The sequence below is a fragment of the Lutra lutra genome, chromosome 3, assembly GCF_902655055.1.
Source record: "Lutra lutra chromosome 3, mLutLut1.2, whole genome shotgun sequence".
In the NCBI taxonomy this organism is placed as follows: domain Eukaryota; kingdom Metazoa; phylum Chordata; class Mammalia; order Carnivora; family Mustelidae; genus Lutra; species Lutra lutra.
In genome coordinates, this window is record NC_062280.1 from 21,100,337 (window position 1) to 21,126,369 (window position 26,033).

At 40.4% G+C, this 26,033-nt stretch overlaps 3 protein-coding genes across 14 annotated transcripts in view; 2 read left to right on the forward strand and 1 right to left on the reverse strand.

Moving 5' to 3' along the window:
- UNC80 (unc-80 homolog, NALCN channel complex subunit) overlaps window positions 1–5,791 on the forward strand; it is a 239,001-nt gene extending 233,210 nt beyond the window's left edge. For 6 of the 7 annotated variants that reach the window (XM_047721937.1, XM_047721938.1, XM_047721941.1 and 3 more), the window contains 3 exons: window positions 98–209; window positions 811–1,010; window positions 1,844–5,791. In XM_047721937.1, coding sequence (XP_047577893.1) covers window positions 98–209; window positions 811–1,010; window positions 1,844–2,110 — 579 coding nt within the window. In that variant the 3' untranslated portion in view covers window positions 2,111–5,791. Of the gene's footprint in view, window positions 1–97; window positions 210–810; window positions 1,032–1,843 lie in introns of all 7 variants that reach the window. The other variant, XM_047721936.1, reaches the window with a different exon arrangement.
- Window positions 5,792–7,176: 1,385 nt separating this feature from the next.
- On the forward strand, window positions 7,177–24,200 carry RPE (ribulose-5-phosphate-3-epimerase). Its single transcript, XM_047720946.1, has 6 exons — window positions 7,177–7,399; window positions 13,748–13,827; window positions 18,705–18,844; window positions 19,230–19,364; window positions 20,053–20,139; window positions 22,245–24,200. The coding sequence occupies exons 1-6, from the start codon at window positions 7,278–7,280 to the stop codon at window positions 22,365–22,367; spliced, it is 687 nt and encodes a 228-aa protein (XP_047576902.1). The 5' UTR covers window positions 7,177–7,277; the 3' UTR covers window positions 22,368–24,200.
- Window positions 24,040–26,033, reverse strand: part of KANSL1L (KAT8 regulatory NSL complex subunit 1 like) — a 139,895-nt gene continuing 137,901 nt past the window's right edge. For all 6 annotated transcript variants that reach the window (XM_047720944.1, XM_047720943.1, XM_047720945.1 and 3 more), the window contains one exon: window positions 24,040–25,717. In XM_047720944.1, the coding sequence (XP_047576900.1) occupies window positions 25,487–25,717 (231 nt within the window). In that variant the 3' untranslated portion in view covers window positions 24,040–25,486. The remainder of the gene's footprint in view (window positions 25,718–26,033) is intronic.

Consider the following 26,033-nt stretch of genomic DNA (forward strand, 5'->3'; position numbering starts at 1 on the left):
AAGGAAAGAATACACCAGAGTCAGAATTCTCTGAACACAGTTTCCTCCCAGGCAGTTAGAGCCCTCTTGCCAGCTTTATTCTGCCTATTCTCTTTAGCTAAGACGTCCTCTACTGTCACGTCAGAAGACACAGACTGAACCCAAAAACCGCCACGGGGCTCGGCTGTCAACCACTCGCAGGAGTATTCAACCTAAAACGAAGCCATCTGGTGAGGCCTCCTGTGTCCCTTCTGACTATATCATTGACTCCATGTCATGGAACTCAGTCAGGAAGGTCTGCAGACCGACCCGGAGCTCATGCTTGGGATTAGGGAAGAAGTTTCCCAGGGCACTTGAGTGCCTTTCCTTCTTTTCACCTTTCCTACCCTATCCCGACCCCATAAGTCTAGGGAAATGGAAGAGTCCAGTGTAAGCCATGAATGCTATGAGATTTGATTCTACCAGGTTGTGTTTTCCTTACCCAGGTCAGGAACTGAGTTTGTTATATGTCTTACTGAAGACAAAGAAATGAAAGATAGGAACCCTTAAGTCTTGTTGGTGGCTGTTACGAGTGATGACCAAGTTCACCTAATGCTTGATGGAAATCTTGTTTAAGCCATTTATGTAAAAATGATTTTTTCTACCCAAATTCTACTCTTTGTAAGAAGTGAAATCAAAACATATACATAGTAGTCAAATATGCTCTTCTTTATTAACAAGCCAGCAGTGTCTTTACAAAGGAAAGCCAGGAAACACTGGTTAAAGCTAATTATTAAGCACTGGACAATATATTTTTTTCCCCCTATTTACTGCTTTACTTCTGACCTACAGCGGACCAGAAACGTTCTGTGACCTTCATTGAGGCTCAGCCGGAGCCAGCCACCACCCTTCCAGAAACACTTCCCGCCACAGGCCAGCCACAAGGCTGCAGTCCAGCCCCATCTAAGAAGCTGGAAGGAATGGGCAAACCAGTCCTCACGTCTTCCCCTGCCATTGTAGTTGCTGATCTTCACAGCCTGTCTCCCAGGCAGGTGAGGGCTCTAAAGACACAGGTGAGGCTTGCCCCCTGCATACAGTGTGTCTAGGAACAACGTGGATATGCAAATTTATCCCATATAGTGGAAGTCTGGGTCTGTAACCTCTTGTTACCAGACGGACAACAGTTCTGTTGTCATGAACAAGAACATCCATATGGTCAGGACTATATCTACTTAAGAAGGAATAAGAGAAATCTTGGGATTCTTTGTTATGAAGAACCCAAAAGAAAATATTTCGCAACTAAAATAACCATTGAAAACCATGATATGACACCTGGTTGAAAGATAGTTCAATATAAAAGAAAAATAAATTTCCCCTTTGGAACCCTGTAAATAGCTGTCTCTATCCTATGAAATGAGAGGAATCGTCTATTCCAATCTTTTTCCTCATCATTTTGATATTTTTCTTGTTGTTTTGATTTTTTTTTCTTCTTCCAATTTTTATAAACAAATTCCCATAGGCCCCATGTTCTTCCCAGTGACACTTAAAGAAAGCTACGGGGCAATATTGCTACACACGTTCGTAGAGTGTTTAATGGTTAACAAGACTTGTAACATCATCAAATCTCCTTTTATCCTCACAGTCTACAAGGTAAGCAGGGTAAAAAGATACAGTCATGCTAAAGCTTAGGAAAACAGGCTTGCAAGGTTGAAGGGGTCCGTATAAGAACTCCCATATGGCTAAAGGATTTGTATAAGCTTGCATATGCCAAAGCTAGAGCTGGGACTGGCCGTGTGCATCCTTGCCCAGCTTCAGGTAGACAATGACATTTTTGATCCTCTTCCCTCCCACCTATCCTGCCTTTCCATGATCCTTTTGATGACAGAGTGAGCCCCTCCCCGCCGAAGAAGGAGAAAAGAAGGAGGACGCAGAAGTCCAAGGTGCTCCAGCCCACGGCCCCCTCTCTGCGCAACTCTCAGACCCTGATGAATTCACAGGCCTTGAGACATCCATCCTCCTACAGCACGGAGACACCGTCCTTCACATCAGCGAGGAACACGGCATGGAGAACCCCCTGCTGTCCAGCCAGTTCACTCTTACGCCCACCGAGTTGGGGGAGACTGACGGAGACCTAGATGAGTCTCATGTTTAATTCCATATCTTGTTAAGAGTGGCAGGTGTAGGCAAGATGTAGGAGGGATCGCTTTGCTAAAAGGTGAACACTTTTGCTTGGAAAAGATGAAAATACAGCACTTTACATCCAACGGGTGACACAAATCTCAGTAGATTTTGCTGCTAATGTGCACGTTTCATAAACATCTTTAAAAAAATCAATGGCTAAGATAATTTGGTTGTGTGAAGACCATAAAAACCAGGGAAGACTAAGAGGAAAGAGCCATTTCACTGCACAATGTTTATGATTCAAGAAGCCTTGAGCAGTTAAAAATATATACTATTATAGAGCTGCTTACTTAGGAATCTTAACAAATAATATGTTCTAAAAAGAGAATGCAATTTTTGAGATTACTCACATTATACATCTCATGCAAATGTTTATTTTTATAGTTTCAAAAGTATTAAATCAGGTGGCTGTATAAATAGCAATTTGCATAAAAATGATCAATAAGGAAAATATTAGTTTGAGAAGACTAATAAATAAGCCTGCAGCCATTTTTGCTTTGATCAACAATACAGCCATTTACAAGAAGGAAAAAAAATACTATTTTTAAAGCTGTGGATTTTTCAATATTTATTTTTCAACCGCCATTTACCTTGCATGTTGTAAATCAAAATGCTAATGCCCTAAGATCATTCCATTTCACAACCACATTAGACAGAAAATATTCTGAAAAAGAATCAGACATAATTTTGAATTAAGAACCTAAACAGTCAATACTATGATGAAAACTAAATGTAAATATAATAGCTAGAAAGAGATGGTATTCCTACTTCTAGCCACGACCACATCAATGCCAAGATGAGGAGATATTGGAAGAAATGATTCAGTATCCTGTGCCGGCCCTTGAGGGCATATTTTCAGATATTAAGGTTATTGTTAGAATTGGGTCAATAAAATAACTTCTTCTCAATGTTAACAATTTTCCTATGATCCTTTAGACATCTATGTTTATGGGGAAAAATTATAAAGTGAGCAATCTCTTCATAGACACAGTCAGCTTGTGTATTTAATGTCAAGAAAAGCATAAAACTTAGAAGGCTCATGAGGCCTTATCTAGAGTGTTACTAATCCTGTAGTAGGGCTTGGCATCATATAGTTCAAAACCGAATTTCAAAATTTTAACAGTTTACATTAGAAAACTGTTACATAACTACTAAACTTATAAAAATCCATATATGTACCTAAATTGGTGTGGGGGATGTATGCACGTGTGTGTGTGTGTATGTGTGTGTGTGTGTGTGTGTGTGTTTACGCCCATGTGCATTTTTCTAGTACTCCAATTAAAGTTACAGCTTTTGATTACATTGCAATGAATTGAAAACACATTCTGTATGCTTCAATTTCAACTCTGTTGACTATGAAAATTATGTTTATAAAGAGAGAAGACCTGCTGAAGTCACCCAAATCACAAAGGAAAGTTATTTTTTCTGTCAGAATTGCTTATTAAATAGGTATTGCTTAGGTTGTGATTTATATTTTCAAATAGAATTTGGGGGTTTGGTCCCATTTACTAAGAGAATGAAAGATATCTGTGCGTTAAAGATAATGGACAAAATGACAATTTTCAAATCTAAAGCTTGAGAAAATAGAGGTGGTGTATGGCCTCCTTTCATGTTTTACACAATTTTCAGAGTATTTACTTAATGCTGAATTAATTTTCAAGTGCAGAAATATACATATAAAGTGGTTTTATGGTTCTTTCTAAGCTGATGTATTTTGCCTGTTAAAAATTATGCTGCTCAATTAGTGTTAGAGGCCTTATGTTTGGTAATTACGAGTGTATGGGCTATATGAGTCTCTATATATGTGTGCACTTTGTTCCAGTTTTTTGATTCTTGATCCAAATTCTCCACATATAATTGTATCAAATATTTTTTAAAAAGTAAAGGGGTCAAAGAAGATTGTTGACTATCTGAGAATTCTAAATAACTTAATGTGTACTTAAAAAGTACTGGGCTGTTTTGAACATGATGATATTGGCATGTCTGCCTTTCAGCCTGACTCCTCCACTCTAGTGTTATGGAAGTCTGTTGGAAACATTTTTAATAAGCTAAGTTGTTGCACCTTGCAAAAAAAGCCTCCACTCTGAGAAACAGGGCCTTATAGAGTGGGAATGTTTTCATACTGGGACTACTGAGGTTTCACAGATGTGTGCATCTGTTCCATTTAAGGTGCCCTTAAATGTGTTGAATGTAATGTGTTGAATGTTTATGTGTAATTGATAAAGTATTTATATGTATGTGCATAAGATTGTCTCAAGATGTATTCTCAGGAGTACTGTTACCTGGAGTTTGAAAGAATAACTATTAAAAAAAAAAACAGTTGGGGAAGATCAGAAAAAAATTCAAGATAACAATTTTTTGTAATGAAAATATTATTGAGTATATGACTAAAAATTATTGTATATGATAAATACAGATTGGTCATACTAGATTACTTCTTAAGTTTTGATGCTTAATGAAATTTATCTTGTTTAAAGGAAAATCAACACAGGTACCTACCACCCATGTATAAAAAATTGGACTGAACCAAGAGGTTGCTTCTGAAATTATCTTTTGAGAGACCTCAGAATAAACATGTATCATCCATTATAGTGGGTATAGATTTATACTACTTGGATTCAATTAAAGCAGTTCAAATCCTGGATACAGCATTTTCTATAACAAAACATTTTACTTTCATTTTTCAGTATTTGCTGCTTTTTATAATTCTATTAGATAAGTTATTTGATTTTTTTTCCAAAAAGGAAACTGAGTAATTGAGTGCATTGGGACAAGTCACTGAGAACCACAGTATCAAAAGGCATAATTGGGCATGACAATAGTGAAGGTAAAAAAAACAAGTGTATGGTGTTCGGCTGTCTGGTTAGGGCCCGTTGTACAGGCTGGTACTAACTGGCTTGCTCTTTAGGACTGCAAGAGAACATTAGGCTGGGTGACATCTCCTCCTTTCTTTAGTATCTGTCCCTTTAGTCAGTGAAGAACATTCTTCACTCTGCTGCCTAGCTCTAAGCCCATCTAAGATGAGACGAGGACATTTAAAGGGACCAACAGGGAAAAAGGGGTGATAAATGGAATTATAGTCCAAAATGCAAATTAAATACCCTTCCTCAAGTTATACAGGATACTTTATGAAGTCTCTGGAATTTGCTGCTATCACACCGAGTTATGCTGTTGCCCTATGACCTCACACTTCCAATTCCATGGCCTTGTCTTGGCAGTGAGCAGAAAGTCCCACTTCCTCATTACTTTAGTGGGTCTAAACTGCAGCATTTCAGAAACAAAGTTTGGTTTGACACTCAGGACAATAAAAACAAGGGCAGAATGTATTTGGAAAAGCTTACGACAAATTTGCTTATATTATTTCAGGATCGTTTAGCATTACAGATCAATGTACCTCCATATTTTTCAATAGCCACTGTGACTGCAGGATGCAAATCCTTTATTAGCCATTTTATAGGAAAACGAAAGATTGATTACACAGCCAACTTCCCTCAGATGACTTTGAAGTCTGTTATGAATACTGAATGACCAAAGAGCATGGAAAAAAATGCATATGAATAAATACTGAAACGTTTATGAAAGATATTTATGAAAGATATTAAGACCTCTGTGTTTGAATATGCACATATAATAAAATAAAGCTAAAAACATTCAAGATGCCTAATTAAGTTTCATTTCTCATTTCTCGACATAGGGAATAGGTTAGCTCATTCAGAAAAGTGTTCAGTTTGCGTGGGTGTGCCTTGTTGTCTCTTTTTAACCCCCACAGTCTGGCTCGAAGTCACCTTTCACTTAGACACTCTCCATTTCTTCCCTCCAGCTCCGGTGGAGCTCCATTTTACTCAAGCTTTCACCACTATCCTTCCAAATAAAGCAGGATGGGCCACTTGGGAAAATGGGGACCCAGCTTGATTTCTCTGCTCAGATTGTGACCTGCTGGAATAACTGGTAGATTTCCCGGGAGGAACGTGAGCGAACTGGTTGCCCTCTGAATGTGGCCAGAACCACCATGGAAGCCAAGTTACCATCAGCTGGCTTTTGTATAGAGTAGAAGTCCCCATTCCCTACAATCTAAGCTATGCTCTTGCTAAATCCTTTTTTTTTTCCCCCTCATGTGGTTTAATTTCGTCTGGCCCTGACTCAATGACCCTAGACACATTTATCAGAGAAACAGACACTCTTACCCTCTTCCAGATTGTGTCTGTATAGTAAATAAATGTAACAATTTGTCACCGAATTACTGAGAGGGAAAAACAGAAGGTAAGGATGAGGGCTGGAAGCCCAAAGGATAGTAATAATAACCACCACATTTTGTACCGAGCACGATATCACAAGCTGGCTGCCTTACCTGGATTCACATTATCTAATCCTTATAACAACCCTATAGACTGGGAGGATCCTAACAGATGAGAATTAGGAGGCAGGGGGGAAGTGACTGCCAGGGTACCTAGTTAGTACTTGGAAGGGAGAGGACTCTGCCCTAAATCTGACTCCTTCCCCTCTTCAGAGGAGTTCAAGGGGACGGAGATGAGAAGAAAGGATGTTATTTATTAGAGATCGTGAGCGAGAGAGCACAACCCTGTGGGGGATGGGGAGGCCGAGGGAGAAGCAGACCTTGGCTGAGCAGGGAGCCCAAACTCTGGGCTGGAACCTGGGATCATAACCTTAACAAGGTAGATGCTTAACCTACTGAGCCACCCAGGCGCCCCTTTGTTTTTTTTTTTTTTTTAAAGGCAAGCACAAGAGCTGGAGAGGAGAGGAAAGCAGTGCAGATGCAGACTACAGGGAAGCAAAAAGTGAAGTGAGAACAAGAGCTGGGGAAAGGGAACTGCAGAGGATGTAAATCAAAAAATTTACAAACTCCTCGAATTCTGTGAGGACTGGGAAATCTAAAACGCTTATATTACCAGAAGGAAGGTCAAAGAAAAGAACAGGCCTGCAGGCGAAGCCCCGCCCCCAAACCCCTGGGCGGACAGCCCCGACCCCCGGGGAGGCGGGACTTCCTCCCCGCGGGCAGCTGCTTCCGGTAGAGTCCGGAAGACTCTACCGGGAAGGGGCTAAAACTGCGCAGCCAATCGGGGCAACACTTTCGCCTTACCGGGGGACTCGTGGGTAACTTGCTCTTGGGAATCAGCACCATGGCGTCTGGCTGCAAGATTGGCCCGTCCATCCTTAACAGCGATTTGGCCAATTTAGGGGCCGAGTGTCTCCGGATGCTGGACTCTGGGGCCGATTATTTGCACCTGGATGTAATGGACGGGTAACTCCGCGGGGCTCGGGTCAGGGTTGCCGCGCGGGGCGGGCTCGGCGCACCTTTATTGAGTGCCTGTTGGGTGCACGGCTTCCCTGTACCGCGGAGCGCGTCACTCGAAACGCGGTACTGAAAAAGAAACTGGGGTGAGAGTCCTGAAGGCCCTTCCTGGAGCGAACCCGAGGCGGAATCCTGGGCTGCGACAGCGTCCCAAACCTCCACCTTTTCCCCTCCCCCCACGTAACGTGTGGTCTCCCAGCACTTGGGACCGGGTCGCAGTCGTAAACCTCTAGGACACGTCTCTCATTTTCAGTTAGAGAAACTGAGGCCCAAGGGGATAGGCATGACTTGCCCAAGTTCATATAGCTAGTTAGTGGCAAAGCTGGGGAGACAGGTTTGGGTAACGACGAAGAGCTTGGCGCCTGCAGTGAGATTGCCCGAGTGCCCGAGTTCTGCCATTGGATGGATCCCCTGGGACAAGCCACTTAACCTCATTGAGCTTCAGTTTCATTCTGTGAGAAATGGGAGTGATAATAGAACGTACCACTTAGGCAGCTTTGGAAGATGAAATGAGCTAACACGTAAAGTACACAGTGCCTGGCATACAGTAAATTCTCTGTAATTATTAGTTGTTGTATCATTGTTCGAATTTTGATTTTCCTGTTTATTTTCTCTTCAGGCACCCTGCTCTTCAGGGAGGTCAGTTATTTGTAAGTAATTTTTAAGCACTGTAGTTACAGCACCTAATATTGTTCAGAATCAGGATGATGCTGGTTTCTTGATGTTGGCTGTAAAATGTGGAAGTGAACCTAGAGAAAACAGTAGGACTCTCTCAGGATTACACAACATTGTGACAGAGTTGCAAATTGTGTTTTCTTGGGCTCGCCAAGTAGTTTTTTGAGCCCGGCTGATGACTAGCCTGAATAACAGCCATTACCTTGGGTTGGGGCAGAAAAATGAACTTATTTTAAATAGGTGAAACTCCTCCTGTGTGATCATATGCACATTTGCAAATTTGTATTATTTACAAAAGATGATCACTGACTTCCTTTTCTTTTTAATGTCACTCCTGTTACAAGAGTTTTGTCTTCCTTTGTTCTGTCTGGTTAAATGTGTTGTTTCCCTTTTGCATCTCATTCAGTTATCAGTATCCCAACTGGTAATGGCAAAATCTTGGTCTCAGAACACCAAGAATTCTAGGCTAAGTGTGTGAGACTAGTAAGTATTATCTCTCACAAAAACTTGATTTTTGTTGTGCTATCATAGACATAATTCTGCTTTTCTGGAAAGTTCTGAACTTTTACATGTAACTGAATGGAGTGTGTACTTCATGTCCGGGACACAATTTTGTGTCTGAGATACCTCCCTCAGGATAGAGCGGGCTACAAGTGTATGTGTGTAGTCTTTTTAATGGGGAAAGCAGTTTGGTTTTTAAATAAGTTTTGTACCATGTTTGAATAACTGGAAAAAATTTGTTTCTGTTCACAGGTTAGGAATATTAGGAATATTAATGATAACAGTAGTAGCTAATATTTTTGAACACTTAACTATTTCTGTTCTGATGCTCTTTGTGGTTTAACTCACACAACCTTATGAGGTGGTGCTGTTATTGGCATCAGCATGGGACAGTGGGGAATTGGACATAAGGAGGTCAAGTCACCTGTCTGAGGTCTCCTAGTTAGGAAATGGAGGAGCCAGGATTAGAACAGGCAGCAGCTTGTGTTGTCTCAGAAACTATTGTCTTCTGTGGGAACTGGGCTTGTAGAGAACGAGTAACACATTCTTTTTCCTCAAAGAGTAACTATACACTTATTTTTGTTATTATTTCACGTCTTTCCTGCTACGCTATAAACTCCCTGAAAGCAGGGTCTCTTTGGCTCACCTCAGTTCTCCTCAGGTAAAGCACCATGACAGGCTTAGTTATAATTGGTTGAATGAATGATTGGTTCTGTCATAATAGAGGTTTTTTTAATGAATCACTTTTGTCCCCTTCCAGCCCTATGGCAAACCTGGAGCTTATTAAGATAAAAGTATTTGTTTTTTATTGATGCCTTTCCCCCTTTACCAAGTAACCTCTTGGTTTGACAAAATTAAGTCCTCTAAACACCATTTTAAAGCTCTTTCCCTTTTTAACATTCACAACTTTTTGAGCTAAGAGGTATTTTTATCCCCCTTTGCAGAAAAGGAAACTAATTTAGGGATGGTCAGCCTCTTCCTGATGTCCTACCAGAAGAGGCAAAGCTGGCTGGTTTCTTAGGCCAGTGTATGAAAGTGGGGGTCTGGATTCCCTTATCCAAAGTGGCCAGCCACAACTTACCTTCCCTCCGGATATTGCCTTCATGCTTTTCCTTTTCCTGGTCCCTTTAAAAAAAACCTCCAGTGTTACAATTTGGATGCACTTATTTCTCTCTGAAGCCCCCAGTTTCTCTCCTGATTAAAACTGAATGTCTTCATCTGGAAAGTCAGGAATGAGTTTTGGGAATACTGAGGGAGTGGGGGGGGGTGCGGTGCACTAGTATGGTTGGATACTTGAAAAAAAGGACAAGTGAGTTCTCTAGAAAAGAAAATTAGAATGCATATACACCTGTCATGACAGGGCAGTGACCAGAAATGTGTTGGTCCTAAGTGTAGGAACAGAGGAAATACGCAGTTTCTAAATTGGTTACCAGGATTTAAAATTGGGCAGATTTCACATTAGTACTGGGTTGCTGACCTTTGACAGACATACAGAGATTTGCCTGTAGTGGGTCCCCAGCCTCATGAGGCCACAATGGGCTGGAGCTGAATGGCAGCCATTAGCTAGGCTAGTGAATGTTCTTCATTTGTCTCCTCTCCCCATCTGCCCTGTTGTGCTCCTCCATGTTTTCTGCCAGCCCCTGTAGGCACATGAAATTGTGTTTCCTGATTCTCAGGAAATGTTTTCTGGTTACAGTCTTGCTACATTTTAGATCAGCCTTAATCGCCTTGTTGGGAGAGCTGGTAAAGGTTTTATCTGTCTGAAATAGATTGTATGACAGTTATAAACAAAGTTTAAGGTTCATGATGATACATGATGAAAGAGAAAATAATTGTATTCCTGTGTTAGAAACAATTATAGCTTAACCTCAGTAAGTCTCTTGTGGGGGAAAAGATACTTTTTTATTGTGTTTTCTTCTTTGCAGACTTCAGAACGTACCTCTAAGGGGAAAAAAGACAATATAATGGTGAAGCAGGCTTCCTTGATGAGATTTCTCTTCATGATAGTGAAGTAATTTGGTATTTTCCAGGCTAGTCTAAGAACTCCCAGGGGAATCTGTCGAGAATTTAGATTCTCAGGTCCTCTTTGGTGTCGTAGGGTTGGAGGAGGGCCGGTAGATACTTACGTGACGGGTGCTCCCAGGGTTACTGTTGTCAGGCAGATTAGGACGCCCTGACTTCCATGCTTGGGTTTGTTGCCCTTTTTTGTTTCAGCTTAACCACAAGCCTTTTGTTTCTTCTGAGGGTGTCAGTAGGTTTCTGTCCTTAGAGTGGCTGAGGCGAACCCAGTGTATTGCTGTGGTCATCAGTGCAGTTAGTCCTACCATTTGAGGATCAGTAGTTTTAGGTAATATTTTATTCTTGTTTCCCAGTAAATTAAAGGTATATTTGGGCTTTTTTCTCCTGTTTTTCTCAAGATGTGTGTGTGTGTGTAGATATATGTGAAAGTAGACAGTCTCTTTTGGTTATAAAGGCAACCTAAAGTTGAGGCAACAGAAGCCCTTCCAAGACTATGCAGCAAATTACAAGAACAGGGAACAAAATCCAAATCTTTTGTCCCAGAGTTGTATAATATCCAGTAAGCCTCACTGTCTGCTTCCCTGGTCCTCACCTCCAAGTTCTAAGTAAACACAATAAGCATCTTATGTGTAGCGCAGGCAGTCACTGCTCTTAAGTGAACAGTAGAATGATTCCCTAAGTACTGGACAGCCAGCCTCCAAGGACCACAGTGTTTGCAGGTGTCCCTACTTACCTGGTGTCCACCTTACCCGGTCTCTCCCAGAGGTGTCCTGATTCCTGACCTCTCCTCCTCCCCTGAACTTTCTTTTTTTTTTTTTTTGTTAGTCATCAGTAGATGGGCAGGTGAGCATAATAGTTAAGAACCTGAACTTTGGGGGCGCCTGGGTGGCTCAGTGGCTTGGGCCGCTGCCTTTGGCTCGGGTCGTGATCTCAGGTTTCCTGGGATCAGGTCCCGCATTGGGCTCTCTGCTCGGTGGGGAGCCTGCTTCCCTCTCTCTCTCTCTGCCTGCCTCTCTACCTACTTGTGGTCTATCTCTGTCAAATGAATAAATAAAATCTTTAAAAAAAAAAAAACAAAAAACCTGAACTTTGGAGCCAGATGGCCTGTGTTTAATGCCTGCCTCTGGCAGTTACTGGCTGTGTGACCTTGAGCCTCTTTTCCTTGTCTGTAAAGTACAGGTATTAGGAGTAACTACCCCCTTGTGTGGTGTTAATGAGTTCACATATGGAGCGTGCTTAGAATGGTGGCTGGCCCATGTCAGTTTTAATTTTTTTATGAGCACTTATTCTGTCTGTCCTCTAAGCTTAAGGTGTTGATCATGGTGTATTCTCTGTTCAGCTCTACAAATCTAATCAGTTAACAGTCCTGTCATGTGTATCTGTCTTCATTTCCATTCTTACTGTTGTTGCCATTTGCCAACACCCACCTCCTTTCTTCCGATGTACTGCCCAGTCCATCATCCTGTTTTATTATTTGCACTTTATTTTTTATTTGCTTCTTGCTTTAATATTATCATTATCATTTTAAGTCATCTCTGTATCCACTGTGGTGCTCGAACTCACAACTCTGAGAAGGGCAAAAGTCACAAGCTTCATGGACTGAGCCTGCCTGCTTCTGGCTTTCAAACCTCACCTCACATTTACCACAGGATGGAGTTCACAACCACCGAGCCTGGCATCTGATATCCTTAGTGTGACGTAGTCGGCCTCCTGTTCTTCTCATGCTCGCCGAGCTGAACACCACCACCTCTCCTTCTTTGAATATGACTTGCTTATTTCTGCCTTTGCTTCATTTCTTTTCCCACCTTTACAAAATTCTCTTCATTCTGTAAATCTGGTGATCTTCCCCTCTTTTCAATTGCCATATTACTTTCATATTGCCCAGTTTTTGTTCAGCTTTTCTTGAAATCCTCGTGTAGGGTAATATCTACTACTTTTAACCAATAAAGCCCAGAGTTCAGTGGATTAATATTATAAAGTTTGTTCTCGGTCCTGTCACGGTTGAGTGTGAATGTCCTTCCATGAAGAAATTCGGGGAGATTGTCTCCTCCCGTCCTGTGACTCTGCCATTCCCTAAGGGTTTCTCTACTGATAGGAAGGTAAAGTGAGAGCAAAAAAGGAATACTTCTTAACCTCCTGGGTTCTGTAGTGCCACCATCACTTAAATTCACAGTCCTTTGGTGAGCTCCAGTTGCGTGGGCCACCTGGATATGAAAGGAGTTGGCTCTCACCAACAGCTGTGACCGCAAGGTCATGGCTTCTGTTGAGCCTTAGCCGTCCCTTGCCAATGAGATGGTAAGCTTCCCTAGGTAGGCAGGAACTCCCATATTTCTGTATAAAACCCAAGCTGGTCCTTGTATAGAGGGGCTTTTGTTAAACACTGTAGTGAGCTAGTTATTGAAGGACTACCTGAAGTAGGTTATGGTGTGAAGTACTTTGGGTTGGTTGTGAGGAAGACCTCATTTGAATCCTGCTGCCACAGATTATGAACTGGGTAATTTAAGGAAGTTATTTATCCTGTGCTCTTCAGGTGGAGATAGAACAGCATCTCCCTCGTGAGGCTGTCGTGAAGGTGTAATGAAGGAAGGTATAACACCTGGCATGTTGTAAACCCTCCGGAAATGGTGGTTATTAATATACATATCAAGCTTCTTTGCTGATAATCTTTAAGAAATGTTAAATTAATTGTCATTTAGTGCCCTGTGATAGAGGTGGATTAGAAGTAGCCACAGGCATCCTGTGACAGATGAGGGTTTGAGACCCATGTTAAAGTCCAGAACTTCCTAACTAGTGTGTGACTTGGGCAAGTCATAACTTTTGGGTTTTGATTGTCTTCCTTCCATTTTTACCTGTTGGATGATGAATTACAGAGTTAAGTCTTGTGCCGTTGTTATGATTTGTTGAAATATCAAGGAAATAACTCCTTTGTAAAGCTGAAATTATCGAGATGTTTTTGGTATTTAATACTGTTGATGTTAAATATTGCATTGAAAAATACTGCAATCACAGATGATCCTCCTAACCCCCATGAGAATACATTTGAGAAAAATACAGAAACTGAGTCGAAAACATTTTCGGAGTAAGATTTTGTTTGTCTTATAGGCATTTTGTTCCCAACATCACCTTTGGGCACCCTGTGGTAGAAAGCCTCCGAAAGCAGCTAGGCCAGGATCCTTTCTTTGGTAAGTGGGTGTTGTGCTGTCGGAAGCCGGATGTGTTGTTCGAGTAAAGGAAAAGGAGACGGTTTATTTCTCAGCTTCCAATCTCCTCTCGAACCCTTTCGCCTGCTCTCTGTGCGAGGCTCCATCGGCTGCTTGTAATAAGCCAGACTCTTTCTTGCTTCAAGGCCTTGGTAGTTTTCGCTGATCTCTCTGCCTGGAGCACTGTTCACTTGGCCAGCTCTGCCTTATCTTTTGGCCCTGAATTATTGGCATTTCCTCAGAGAGGCCTTTCTGAGCACCCCATCCTAAATTAACCTTTGTCCAGTTACCCTATCACCTTCTGAATTTTCTTTCTAGAACTTCCTTCAGTCAGATTACTTTTATCTAACTGTAAACTCCTTTAGAGCAGGAATTTAATCCACTTCGTTTACTATGGTTTTCCTAAAGGTAATTGTAGACAAAAAAATTAGAGTTTAGTGTAATTGTTACATCCGAATCTAGAAGTGAAACCAATTATTTCATGCAAATTGGGGTTTCTGCAAGTGGGGCCAGTGTATGCCTCACTGTGGTGTTGTAGGATAAGGTGAGTTAAGACTTTGAAGAAGACCCAGTAACCTGGAAGTTATTTCTCATGAACATGGATTTAGTCCTCACGTTGTTATTGCTCTTTTAAATGAAGTTAGCCGTGGCTTAAACTTAGATTTATTTATTTATTTATTTATTTATTTATTGGTAGATTATGGACCAATTTTATGAAGGATTCTTGCTGCGCAGCCCTATGGGTCGTCACTAGCCACGTGTGGCTATTTAAATTTAAGTTACTTCTGATTAAAAGAAATGAAAGATGAAGCTTCTCGGTGGTATTAACCATATCGCAGGCTCTAGATAGCCACGTGAGTCTGGTGACTGCTGCATTGTACAGTGCCATTTGTGGAACATGGCCATCGTTGTAGAAGTGTCTCTCAGGCAGAGCCTTATAGTATCCATGGACTTTGCACGAAAGAAAATGTACCTTATCAGTTTATGTAGCAGAAGGGAAACCGTATTCAATTAGCACATTCACCATTTTGAAATTTTCAGATAATGGAATATAATCCTCTGATGATCTAAACTTTTTTATTACATTTTAAAAAATGAATTTACCAAGAAAAATTTGTCCTTAGGAATATCAGAGGTGAATACAGTAAGTAACCTTGTTTGTGCCCGCTGTGCCATGGCTGCAGAGTCCTGTGCATCTGGCTTTGTATGGATTTAAACGAATTCTTTTTTCCCTTTTCTCTTTTATTTGGACTCCTGGCATCACTTCCCATTGCTGTCTGTGTCTTCTGTGTTTGTGCCTGTCTTACCAACCCTATTGACAACGACCACACACAGTCTGCTTTTTCTTTCTGCTTTTAGTTTATTTGCCAATAAACTTGCTCATAGTCTGTCTAGAAGTGGGTCTGCAGTAAAGATGAATGGATTCCAAATGCTTTAATGTTTGGGTTTTGTGACCTTTGTTTCTTATATTAAGAAGTGTGTTTTTTGTTTAATTCTTGGATCTTGGTCCTTGTCGGGTAACTGATTCATGTGTATATTCTAAGAAATAATTCACAAGTCGCAGGTATAACTGCTCAAGTTCTGAACTGTTCAATCTCAGTATTGAGTAGAAATAACCATTAAGCAATCAAGGGATTGGGAAAATCTGTTGGTTTTGTGTTTTTAGTTTTGTTTTTCTTTTTGTTTTGCGGCTATCTAAATCCGTGGTCTTCCGGTATGGTCTGAGCACCCACAGGAATCCCTTGCAGATGGAACAGGAGGTGAACACTGTTTTCATAAGATAGGGTTATTTGCCGTTTTTTGTACTGATAGCACAAAAGCGGTGGTGAGTTTGCGTGGCCCGAATCAGAGCAATGGTATTGAACTATCCAAGGAGTTTCTGTGTTACTCTTCGTCAGCCTTCGTAGTAAATATCCTTGTTCATAGTAAATATCATAGTAATATCCTTGATATTTCATAGTAAATATCCTTGTTCATAGTAAATATCATAGTAATATCCTTGATATTTCATAGTAAATATCCTTGTTCATAGTAAATATCATAGTAATATCCTTGATATTTCATAGTAAATATCCTTGAAGAATCAGTACAGATTATTAACTACAGGAAATCTTGATACTTAGGTGAGTTTCTTTTACTACTCTGTGTGGCAGAATGGGAAGTACATATGAAGCATTTCTCCTGCGTACGGGGTGGTGATGGTTTTCTCGAGGAAAACCACTTGAGCCACACTGAGTTGTGAACTGATTGGCTGCCTTTCTCACCAACACTATTTTCACTTGAGTGAACAGCCGGCAGATGAAGTGTGGTTATCAGACTCGGGTATCTTACTGCCATTTTCTTTGAAATAAACTGAGTTAGCCTGTCACTTCAAGGGAGATACCTCATTTTTGTTTCCACTGATAAAGTTAGAGCTTGCAAGTGAAAATTGGAATTTTGAAAAGACTTGTGTCTGCCTCTGTGAGGTCATTAGCTTTCCGCTATTTACAGCTGTTCTGATAAAATCTGTAGTGATATTAACAAGTGTGATTTTTCTGATAGAATATAATGAAATGTGTCACTCTTTGGAAGATCTGTGTCAGTCAGTGAACTGGTACCCATTCACCCATTCACCGTGTATTAGGATAGGCCCGCGGCTTTCAGTGTAACAAAGTGCAGCCGTTCTCTGGGAGAGTTTACAGATGCCACATTGCAGCTAACCCTTTATAAAAGTCCTACTTGTCAAGTTTTGGGGTAGAAATAGAAAAAAATCTGCACTAGTCTTGAAAAGACTATTAATGTGCCCCTCCCTTTTCTGTGTACTTTTTTCCCTTTTCTTACATAAAACAACTTAATGCAACCGGCTGAATGCAGAGCAGATGTGAGAATAGAGAGGTCTTCTGTCAGACCAGACAGTAGGAACTTAACAAAAGTGTAAAATAGCGTCACTCTTATATTAACGTGGCAGATTTATTATTGCTTATTATTTTTAAGTGAATTAATAAGTAGACACTTAAAAATTTCTGAGTTTGAATTTTTTTTTTTAAGATTTTATTTATTTATTTGACAGACAGAGATCACAAGTAGGCAGAGAGGCAGGCAGAGGGAGAGAGGGGGAAGCAGGCTCCCCGCTGAGCAGAGAGCCCGATGCGGGGCTCGATCCCAGGACCCTGAGATCATGACCTGAGCCGAAGGCAGAGGCTTTAACCCACTGAGCCACCCAGGCGCCCCGTGTTTGGATTTCTAATGCATTTTAAATATTTATAAATATAGCCCACATCAGCAGCACTTCAGGAATCATCAGTAATTCTTGACGGAAGACTGATGACGGAATGTTTGAGAACTGCTGACCTCAGTACTTTAACTATAGACAGTTCCACTGACCCATGGCTCTCTGAACACTGGAGATTGTCTAGTGAGGGCTGCCCGTGGGGCCTGCATACTGGAGAGTGAGCAACATAGCAGTCTGGTAACTTAAGAAATGAGTAAACTAGATATTTTAAAGCAGATTGATTTTTTTTTCTTGGTGTTTATTGTTTAGAACACAAAGAAATAAACACCAAATAGAGTCTGTCTTTTAAAAACAATGTTTTACCTATTAATCTAGGTTTTATTTTTGTTACTTTTGTTAGTTTGGAAATATAAACTTTAACCTTGGCTTCATTTGCCAAGCAGTATTCTTTTTTTCCTGATAGTTTTCAAAGCCTTATTGCATTTTATGGTCTTAGTCGAGTTCTAGAATACTCGAATTTTTTTTTTTCACTATAGCTCAGCTGTGTCAAGTACGCTTCCTCCGGCAAAAAACCGTCTTGCAGCTCTTCTTAGCACATCCGTCTGGCCCAAGAATATTTACTGTTTTCTTCCTGACAGCAGCATTTCTCCATTCAGCCTCTTTGAAGCCACCTCCTTCTCGTTAATTGCTCCTGTGTTTTAAGTCAGGATCCTCCAGAAGGCCACCCTGTTTCCCCTAGCCTGTCTCTGTGACTTGAGCTCTCCAGTTAGGATGCGGTCAGACCTGCAGTTTCCTCCCACACTTTCCTGGCTCCTGCCCCCTACCGGCCGCCATGGTAGCCCACGGCCACTCCGGCTGGCCGGCCGGAGCTGCAGAGCCAGAAGCCTGCCGCTTCTCACCAGCCTCAGTGGCTGCTGTCGTCCTTGCTTCCCTGGGTGACTGCCGTGGCCTCCTCCGTGAGATCTTGTCATTTCGCTCAAGATCCCACCATGTCCCCCCGTCTCACTCAGAGCCCAGGGGCTTCAGAGCTCTGTCCTGGGTCTACTCACCCTGTGCCCCTTTGATCTTATCTGTTGTCCCCTCCCCGTCACAGGCCTCCCTCCACCCCCGCAGCCGGCCACACTGGCTGTATTAACTACCATCCCAGTGTGTACTGTGTTTACTACTTTTCTTTATGGTGTGTCTCCCCTACTAAGAATGTAATCCCCATGTCAGCAGAGGCTTCTGTCCATCTATTTTTTGCGCTGTCCCTGGGGCCTCGAGTAGTTAATGGTGCAGTAAGTGCTCCATTAAGATATTGGTAGAATCATTTAATTTAGCTGTCTTATTTTATAGATGAGGAACTAAGTCTACATAGATAATAGGACTTTTTAAAAGTTTTTCAGAGTGGCATTTCCTGGACCTAGGTTTCCTGAGTTCTGGTTCTTGTCATATACAGCACCATATGCTTTGGGTGGAAAAATGTGGGGTCTTTTGGTGAGTTTAACCAAAGCCCTATCTAGCTATACAGAAGGGTAATTATTTAAGAATTACTTTAATGCCAAATAGTTCATTATCCAAAGCAGCAAAAACGGTGGGCAGGCTTCAGTTATCTGAGCCAGGTATTTTCCTTTTGGTAATATTTAGGAGTTGTGTCTTTCCTTTCTAGACATGCACATGATGGTGTCCAGGCCGGAACAGTGGGTCAAACCAATGGCGGTGGCGGGAGCCAATCAATACACCTTTCATCTTGAGGCTACTGAGAACCCAGGGGCGTTGATTAAAGACATTCGGGAGAATGGGATGAAGGTGAGAGGTCAGCAGTGACAGTAACGTTCTCTACTATTCGCTGTCAGTGTGGAAGTTTGGGTGGAAGACAGGAAGTGATCGGCGGACGAGACTGGACTGCCGCAGCTGTTCTTCAGCTGAGAAACCAGCATTTAAGTATAACTTGTTTGGGAGACAGGATTTCTAGATTCCACTCATGTTTCCTGAAAATGACTGCCTTTTAGAAACGTTTACATTGGGGTAGCCTTGTTGACTTTAAAAAAGTACTTATATTCTGAATAATTTATGCATTCCATGTCTGTGTCTGTTCTATTCTCTTAGATATTTCTACTGGGTCTGATGTACCACAGTTATAAAATATGTAAATAATTGCTAATGTGATGTAGCAAATTTGTCTCTGTTATAGGTTGGCCTTGCCATCAAACCGGGAACCACAGTTGAGTATTTGGCACCGTGGGCTAATCAGATAGATATGGCCTTGGTTATGACAGTGGAACCTGGGTTTGGAGGGCAGAAATTCATGGAAGATATGATGCCAAAGGTAAAAAACTATTTCATTTGGGGGTGAGGCTTTTATTGTTTGTGCTCATTCAGTAAGCGTACATTGAACCACTTGTGTGTTTTAGACCTGTCTCACTCTGAAGGTGATGCAGGAGGGAGGCCTACAGATCACTGTAATATGGTGTGGCAGATGCCATGAAAGATGGAGGTTTGGAAATGAGGAAAAAAATTTAACATCTTAATCTTGAAATTTTCTTTCAAAGCTATTATCTCTGTAGCCTTCAGACCTCTTGGGAGATCTCTTTTCATTGAGTATTGAGGGTTTTATGTTTGTCTTATTGGCATGAGGTCTATTCTCTGCAAAGGCATGACAAATTGAATGCTGTTTCCCGAACAGAACAAGCCTTGCTTTTATGAAACTGAATTTGTTTCAGTATATGAAAAAGGAAAGTATCCCCAGTTGTCGTTTGTATTCATAAAAAGTTATCTGTGTGATGGGGTGCCTGGTTAAGCATGCAGCTCTTGATCTCTGGGTTCTGAGTTCGAGCCCCACATTGGGTATTGAGATCACTTAAGTAAGTAAACAAATAAATAAATATTGTGTGAGATTTTTGGAGTTGTGTTGTAGCGGCTGATGATGGCTCTTTGATTTTTTTGTTTATTTGGTTTTGTTTATCCCCCCCCATGTATCCACCATAGGAGTCACTTATTTTTTCGTGTATATCTAGGTTCATTGGTTGAGGACCCAGTTCCCATCCTTGGACATAGAAGTCGATGGTGGAGTAGGCCCTGACACTATCCATAAATGTGCAGAGGTGAGACTGCTCCTCAGCTGTGACCCAGACCCGTTTCCTTTCAAATGTGTCTAGTAGGATGTTGTCTTGTGCGCCAAAGAGCTTTCCCCTTCATTTCCTAAATTGCCTTTCTTTCTGGGAAGAGCACTTTTCTTATTCAAATGTAAAACTATGAAAATGAAGAGCAGGAAGTGATATATTCTCAATTATACGTTCATTAAAAAGTAAGTCCCAGCTATCTGAGTAATGCTGAAGGGAGTTTTTTGGGTTTTGTTTCTGGGTTTTGTTTTTTTTGTTTTGTTTTGTTTGTTGTTGTTGTTGTTGTTTTAAAGAATATGCTTAATGCCAGCCTTTCTGAAATTATTAAGTTCTAGGACTTGGAGTAAGACATTTTTCCAAAACATGGAAAGAAAACACACCTGCTTATAAGGAGAAAAGATGGTTATTTATGTAACTGAGGTGTATTAGTTACTAGTTTGTCCCTTGCAAGAACCGACTAGAGCTGTTCCTGACGGAAATCTAGGTCTGATTTCTGGATGCCTGGGGTCCTCTACGTAGAGGTGGGATGAATTTTCCCAAGTAACTTGCGGAGCCGAGGTAGACCCTGAGTTTCCTAAGAGGGTGCCAGCCAAATGATCTCAGGGTTGTGAGATCAAGCCCCGTGTCGGGCTCCACGCTCAGTGTGGAGTCTTCTTGAGATTCTCTGTCTCCCTCTGCCCCTCCTGCTCGTGCTCTCTCTTTAAAAAATAAATCCTTAAAAAAACCAGGCGGGGGGCTGCCAGCTCCTTCGGTAATACTGCAGGCCATTAAAGTTTATATGGCCCATTTTTGTTAAGTGACATGCTCTAATCTGCACTTTCAGTGTTTTGTATAAATGCCATACTTTTCTGCCTGGTACTTCTCAAAAGCTTGGCTGTGAGATATTTACGAAAGAGGAGTGGAGCAAACAATTAGTGAGCATATATCCTTTGACCACTTTTTACTGAACTGTGTTTTTGCTGCTGGGCTTTTCCTGCTTACATGTCAAGCTGTAACCCTATAAAACCAATGTTTGTTTTCATTTTTAAGAGAATTGTCATTGGAGATGCAGTGTGCTGTATCACAGAATGACAGTGTCTCCTGGGAGGAATTTTCCTCCCTTCCAGGGCCTCTAGCTTCCTGGTACTTTGTTCTGGTAGCAGATCACAGGACAGATTGGGTTTCCCTCCTCGAGTCAAATCCGGGGAGCTCAGAACTAAATTTGGACTTACCTTATATGCTTTTCTCTGTGATTTCTTGGCTTCCACATTAAGAAGTATCTCAAAAAACTTTCTTAAACCCTTCAAAGCCTTTGTGGGATGCAGTGAAGCATGCATTAAAACGTGTTTCATTCTTTCTGACATCAAAATGAGAAAATTTAATGTTGCCATATTTTATAGTTTCACATTTTAGCAGTAATTGTCTACCCATTCATACACTGTTGACTCTTGAAGAACATGGGTCTGAACTGCATGGGTCCTTTTTTACAGTATTGTATTTTCCTTATAATTTTTAACAATTTTTCTTTAGCTCACTTTATTATAAGAATATAGTACATGATACATGTAACTTACAGAGTATTTATGAATCAGCTGTTTATGTTATTGGTAAGGCTTCCAGTTAATAGCAGGCGATTAGTAGTTCGATGTGGGGCAGTCAGAAGTTACACGTGGATATCTGACTGCACAGCGGGTCAGTACCCCTGACCCCTGCATTGTTCGAGGATCAACTATGTAAAGATTAAAAGATACTTTGTTTTTTTAGTAGCTGGGTATATTTTGGAGAAACCTTAATAGAATTGAGGATTAAAGGCTTTTACAGCTTTTTCTAAATATTAGCAAAGATGCAACAATGTTGCTTATTTTAAAGGTGGTCACAAACAAGTCTGTGATTTCATAAACCCATTTAAAAATAACTTGGTAACTTCACTTGGTAAGTATTTCAACTTTATCTTCATTGAACTAGATTGCTTAAGTCTGTCATCTCAAGGTAGCTTTCGTATGTTCAAGCGCTGACAGTGCAAGGATAGAAACTATAGTCCAGAAATTCTGTTTTAAGCCTCTGTGCGTCTTCCTTTGAAGCATAACCTGAATGTTTACTTCTTCCAGGCAGGAGCTAACATGATTGTGTCTGGCAGTGCCATTATGAGGAGCGATGACCCCAGATCTGTGATCAACCTGTTAAGAAATGTTTGCTCAGAAGCTGCTCAGAAACGTTCTCTTGATCGATGAAACCACAAGGAGTCCAGTGTTTATGCTCATGAATTCTTTTTACTGGAAGACAAGAATATTGACTATCAAATCCTATCACAGTTGAAGCAGTGCTGTTTTTCTGAGCAGCTGTTCATTCCAGTGACTAAAATCTATTCTGCAGAACGTTCCAAGAGGTTAGAAATTGGTGTGTATAACTACCTTTTTAGTGATGGAATTTAAAGATTAGTGTGGTAAAATACCATTTTTACTGGGAGACTTGATTTTTATAAAGTAAAAATATGGCTGTATTAAGGTTATGAACGGAAGTGTGTCTTAAAGCCTAATGAAGGTATACTAGCTACTATGAAAAAAATGTTTTTTTCTGCATTTTAAATCTTCTCATTTCTTGGTTTTCCAAAGCAAAGGACGTCCTTATTCCTGTTCCGTGTTATTTTGATTTGTCTGTGCGCATGACAACATGAGTAGAATGGAACTTGTGAAAAATCTAAGTTTGAATCTGGTTAGGATGGCATACTGTATTCATGCTTCTTTAACATCTTTTACTTTGCACCTTATATTTGATACATAAAAACTGTAAAAACAGTGTATGAAGCCCAGGGATTTCAGGTGGACTGTTCTAAAATTACAAATACAGATTTTATCAAGTTGTTTTCTTTGTCAGCTCTGCTGGAGGGGCAAGTTATACAGTGATCCCACCCGTTCCTTTTCTTAACAATAATCTTGTGCTAGCTTTGAGCAGAAAGGAAAGGAAAGCTTCTATTTGGAAGTACTATTGAGTTGAATCTGGACTCTTCTCCTTTCCAACTATTTGACTTATTTGACGTTAGCAAATCAAATCAACCCGTCTCTTTGAGTATCTGTTAACTGATTTATACATTGAATATAATTTAATAACCATGTAAGGTTATATTGAGCATTAAGAGAGATCATATGCTATCTGTAAAGCTTCTGCTTCCATTCCCAGAATTATAGGATAGTAGAATTGATGCTCAATACAAAGTAGCTGTCATTTATATTTTGTAGCCTATAAAGTCCTTCAGTCTAAGCTCATTAAATGCATAAATCAGTCTTAAGAGTAGTAGAACAGGTACTTTTGTCCCCATTTAAAAAATGAAGACACTAGAGCTCAGCAACAGGTTGGTCCCATTGAAAGAACCCAGTGGGGCACAGGAGTTCTGGGTTTGTACTTTTTTTTTTTTAACAGATGGAGCCCTTGGGATGTAGATAGGCAAAGGAAGCCACTTTATTGTAACATTGTCTTATTTGCAGTCTAATTTTATGCTAAAGCAGAACCAGATGGCTGAGGATATTCTGGATACTATGGATTTGACCCCAAGGATATATAATGTATTAATCCAGCAAAGACGAGGTAGGCCAAAAGATGACAAGGTACAGAGTTAATCCGTACACTAATTACTTAAAACTGTGTCTCAGATTATACTTTGACCACAGATATGTTATCTGTTACTTCATTCTTGCCAACACTCTTGCTATATAATACGTATGGCAGGAAGGAAACAGGTGAGAGAATAAGGCAATAAGAAATAAGGCAAAATGAGAACATTAACACTTCCACATGAGAGCTTCCTTGGTTTTTTCTATCCTACAAGGTAAAAATTTGTCCTTTTGACTTAGGAAAGGTTTGTGCCGTGAATAGGTGGCGTTTAATCAAATCAGACCACACGAGGCATATAGAAATAACTTTAATTAAAAAACTTACATAGAAGATTATAATGTCGGACATGACAAAGATTTGAGCTTATTTGCCTAGACAACTTCGGTTTGTCTGGCTTTTGTTTCCTTTTTTTAAAAATAAATGTACAATAAAACTACAGCAAAAATTTGTCAGTATTGAATTTGCATTTTTTTCTTCCTTAAAGGGACTAGTATAATTTCTAATCCCTAACAAAAAACTTAGTGTCAAATTCCCCCCGACTAGGCCAGATGGCCAGGATTGTCAGTTCTATGGGTATTATAACTTGAATAACCTTTTTTTTTTTTATATGAGAGAAACCGCCTCAGCTTTTACATAGAGAAAGTTATGTGATAGCTTCAAAAGGAACTTTCCTTAACATACACTCCTGTATTCAGTATTGAAGCGTTATCCTTTGAAAAATTTTCTCACTCTAGGATACAAGTAAGAATAGATGCTTATTTGACTTGAGTGAGCTACAGTAAGGGATAACCAAATTAACTAGAAATACAACAGTTTTTTATACTGTTATATACTGATAGCCTTTCCTGTTGCTTATTTTAAGTTGGTGTCTTCTCTCCATGAGATACATAAAATAGATAAAATTCAGGTTTTAAAAGAGACCAATATTTAACTGTACTTTGCTTGTCTTAATCTGTTAGGAGCAAATGGAAAGTAACCCTTAGTCTAACAGATAACAGTGATTTTAGATAAAGGCATATTGTGTTATCTTGTATAGAAATTTCCATAAATAACTTCTATTGGTTAAACGTGTTTTTTAAAAAATTATCTCCCCATAACCAAGACTTTTAGATATCCATTATCACTGGAACCTCTGCTTTGTTTAGAGTACAGCTTACATTTCATGGGGTAGTTCATACATGCATTTTCAAGTGGAGTGGTCACTGCCAGTGTTTTTAAAAATGATGTGTGTGTATATAGGTATGTATACTCTATACACACATATGTGTATAATATATTTCTGAGGTAATTTTAATGAATCACCCTAGAAATTACATAGAAATGTATAGGAAAAAGAGTTGTCATTTGATGCACAGGTGTATATGTATGTGCGTGTGTGTGTGTACACACACACACACACACACACACACACACACACATATAAAGTCTTTGAAAAGTCATTTACCCAGTAATGTGATTTAACAACAGATTGCAGCAGTTAATTTTTTGGTGCTTGTGATTTGCATCATAAACACAAAAGACTAGCACTTGTCTTGCAGGTGAAAAGCTAGTTATTCCTGTGGTTCAAGAAGGAAAAAGACCTACCTTGCCTGTTTTATAACAGCATAAAAGATTAATACATGCAGTACATGCTTTTACTCTGGAATTGTGACTGAAGGGGGTAGGGGATGGAAAGCAGGGCTTTTTTTTCTTTTCCCCCCGTTTTCCATTCACGTACATACTTTTTTAAACCTGTTCCCTGTCACCTATTTTTTTTAATATGAGTAAGTCCTAGACCAAAAGGTTTGTACTCTTCCATTTCGTCTGCCTGCCTTTTTGGATGGTGACTGTTCTCTGGTGCACTGGGACAGAAGACTTCACCACGGGAGGCTGGGCTCAGACTTTCACTGTGATCCTTCTTTTCATCCTCGCATAGTAAGGCTTCTGTGTCTTCGTCCTTCAGCGGAAAAGTCCGTCGTTCCCACCACAAAGACTGAAAGAGAGAACATTTTCAGTTAAGTTTCAACTGATTTGTTTAAATTCATGTATCAAATAATCCTTAAATGTTAATTTTGTAATTCCTGTTTGTTCTTTAGTGCATAAATGCAAACTTTCATTTCGACCTGAATATCTAGCAACTCAAATGGGTCGTTACTGGGAATTGCTAGAGACCTTTGGGAATTAGGTTTTCACTGTGCCCTTCCACGAAGAGACGACACTGCTGGAGAGCATCAATTTTCAGCATTGGAATGCGCTCAGAAAGCCCCCTTCAGTGTGTGTGGATCTCCTACTTTCATGTCATTTTTGGC

Bases quoted from the DNA above. Each gene is read 5' to 3' on its own strand.
- RPE (XM_047720946.1), top strand. From the start codon at position 7,278: ATGGCGTCTGGCTGCAAGATTGGCCCGTCCATCCTTAACAGCGATTTG. The intron at 13,828-18,704 runs GTAAGTGGGTGT...TTTCCTTTCTAG, and splicing joins AGGCCAGGATCCTTTCTTTG to ACATGCACATGATGGTGTCC. The intron at 19,365-20,052 runs GTAAAAAACTAT...GTGTATATCTAG, and splicing joins TGGAAGATATGATGCCAAAG to GTTCATTGGTTGAGGACCCA.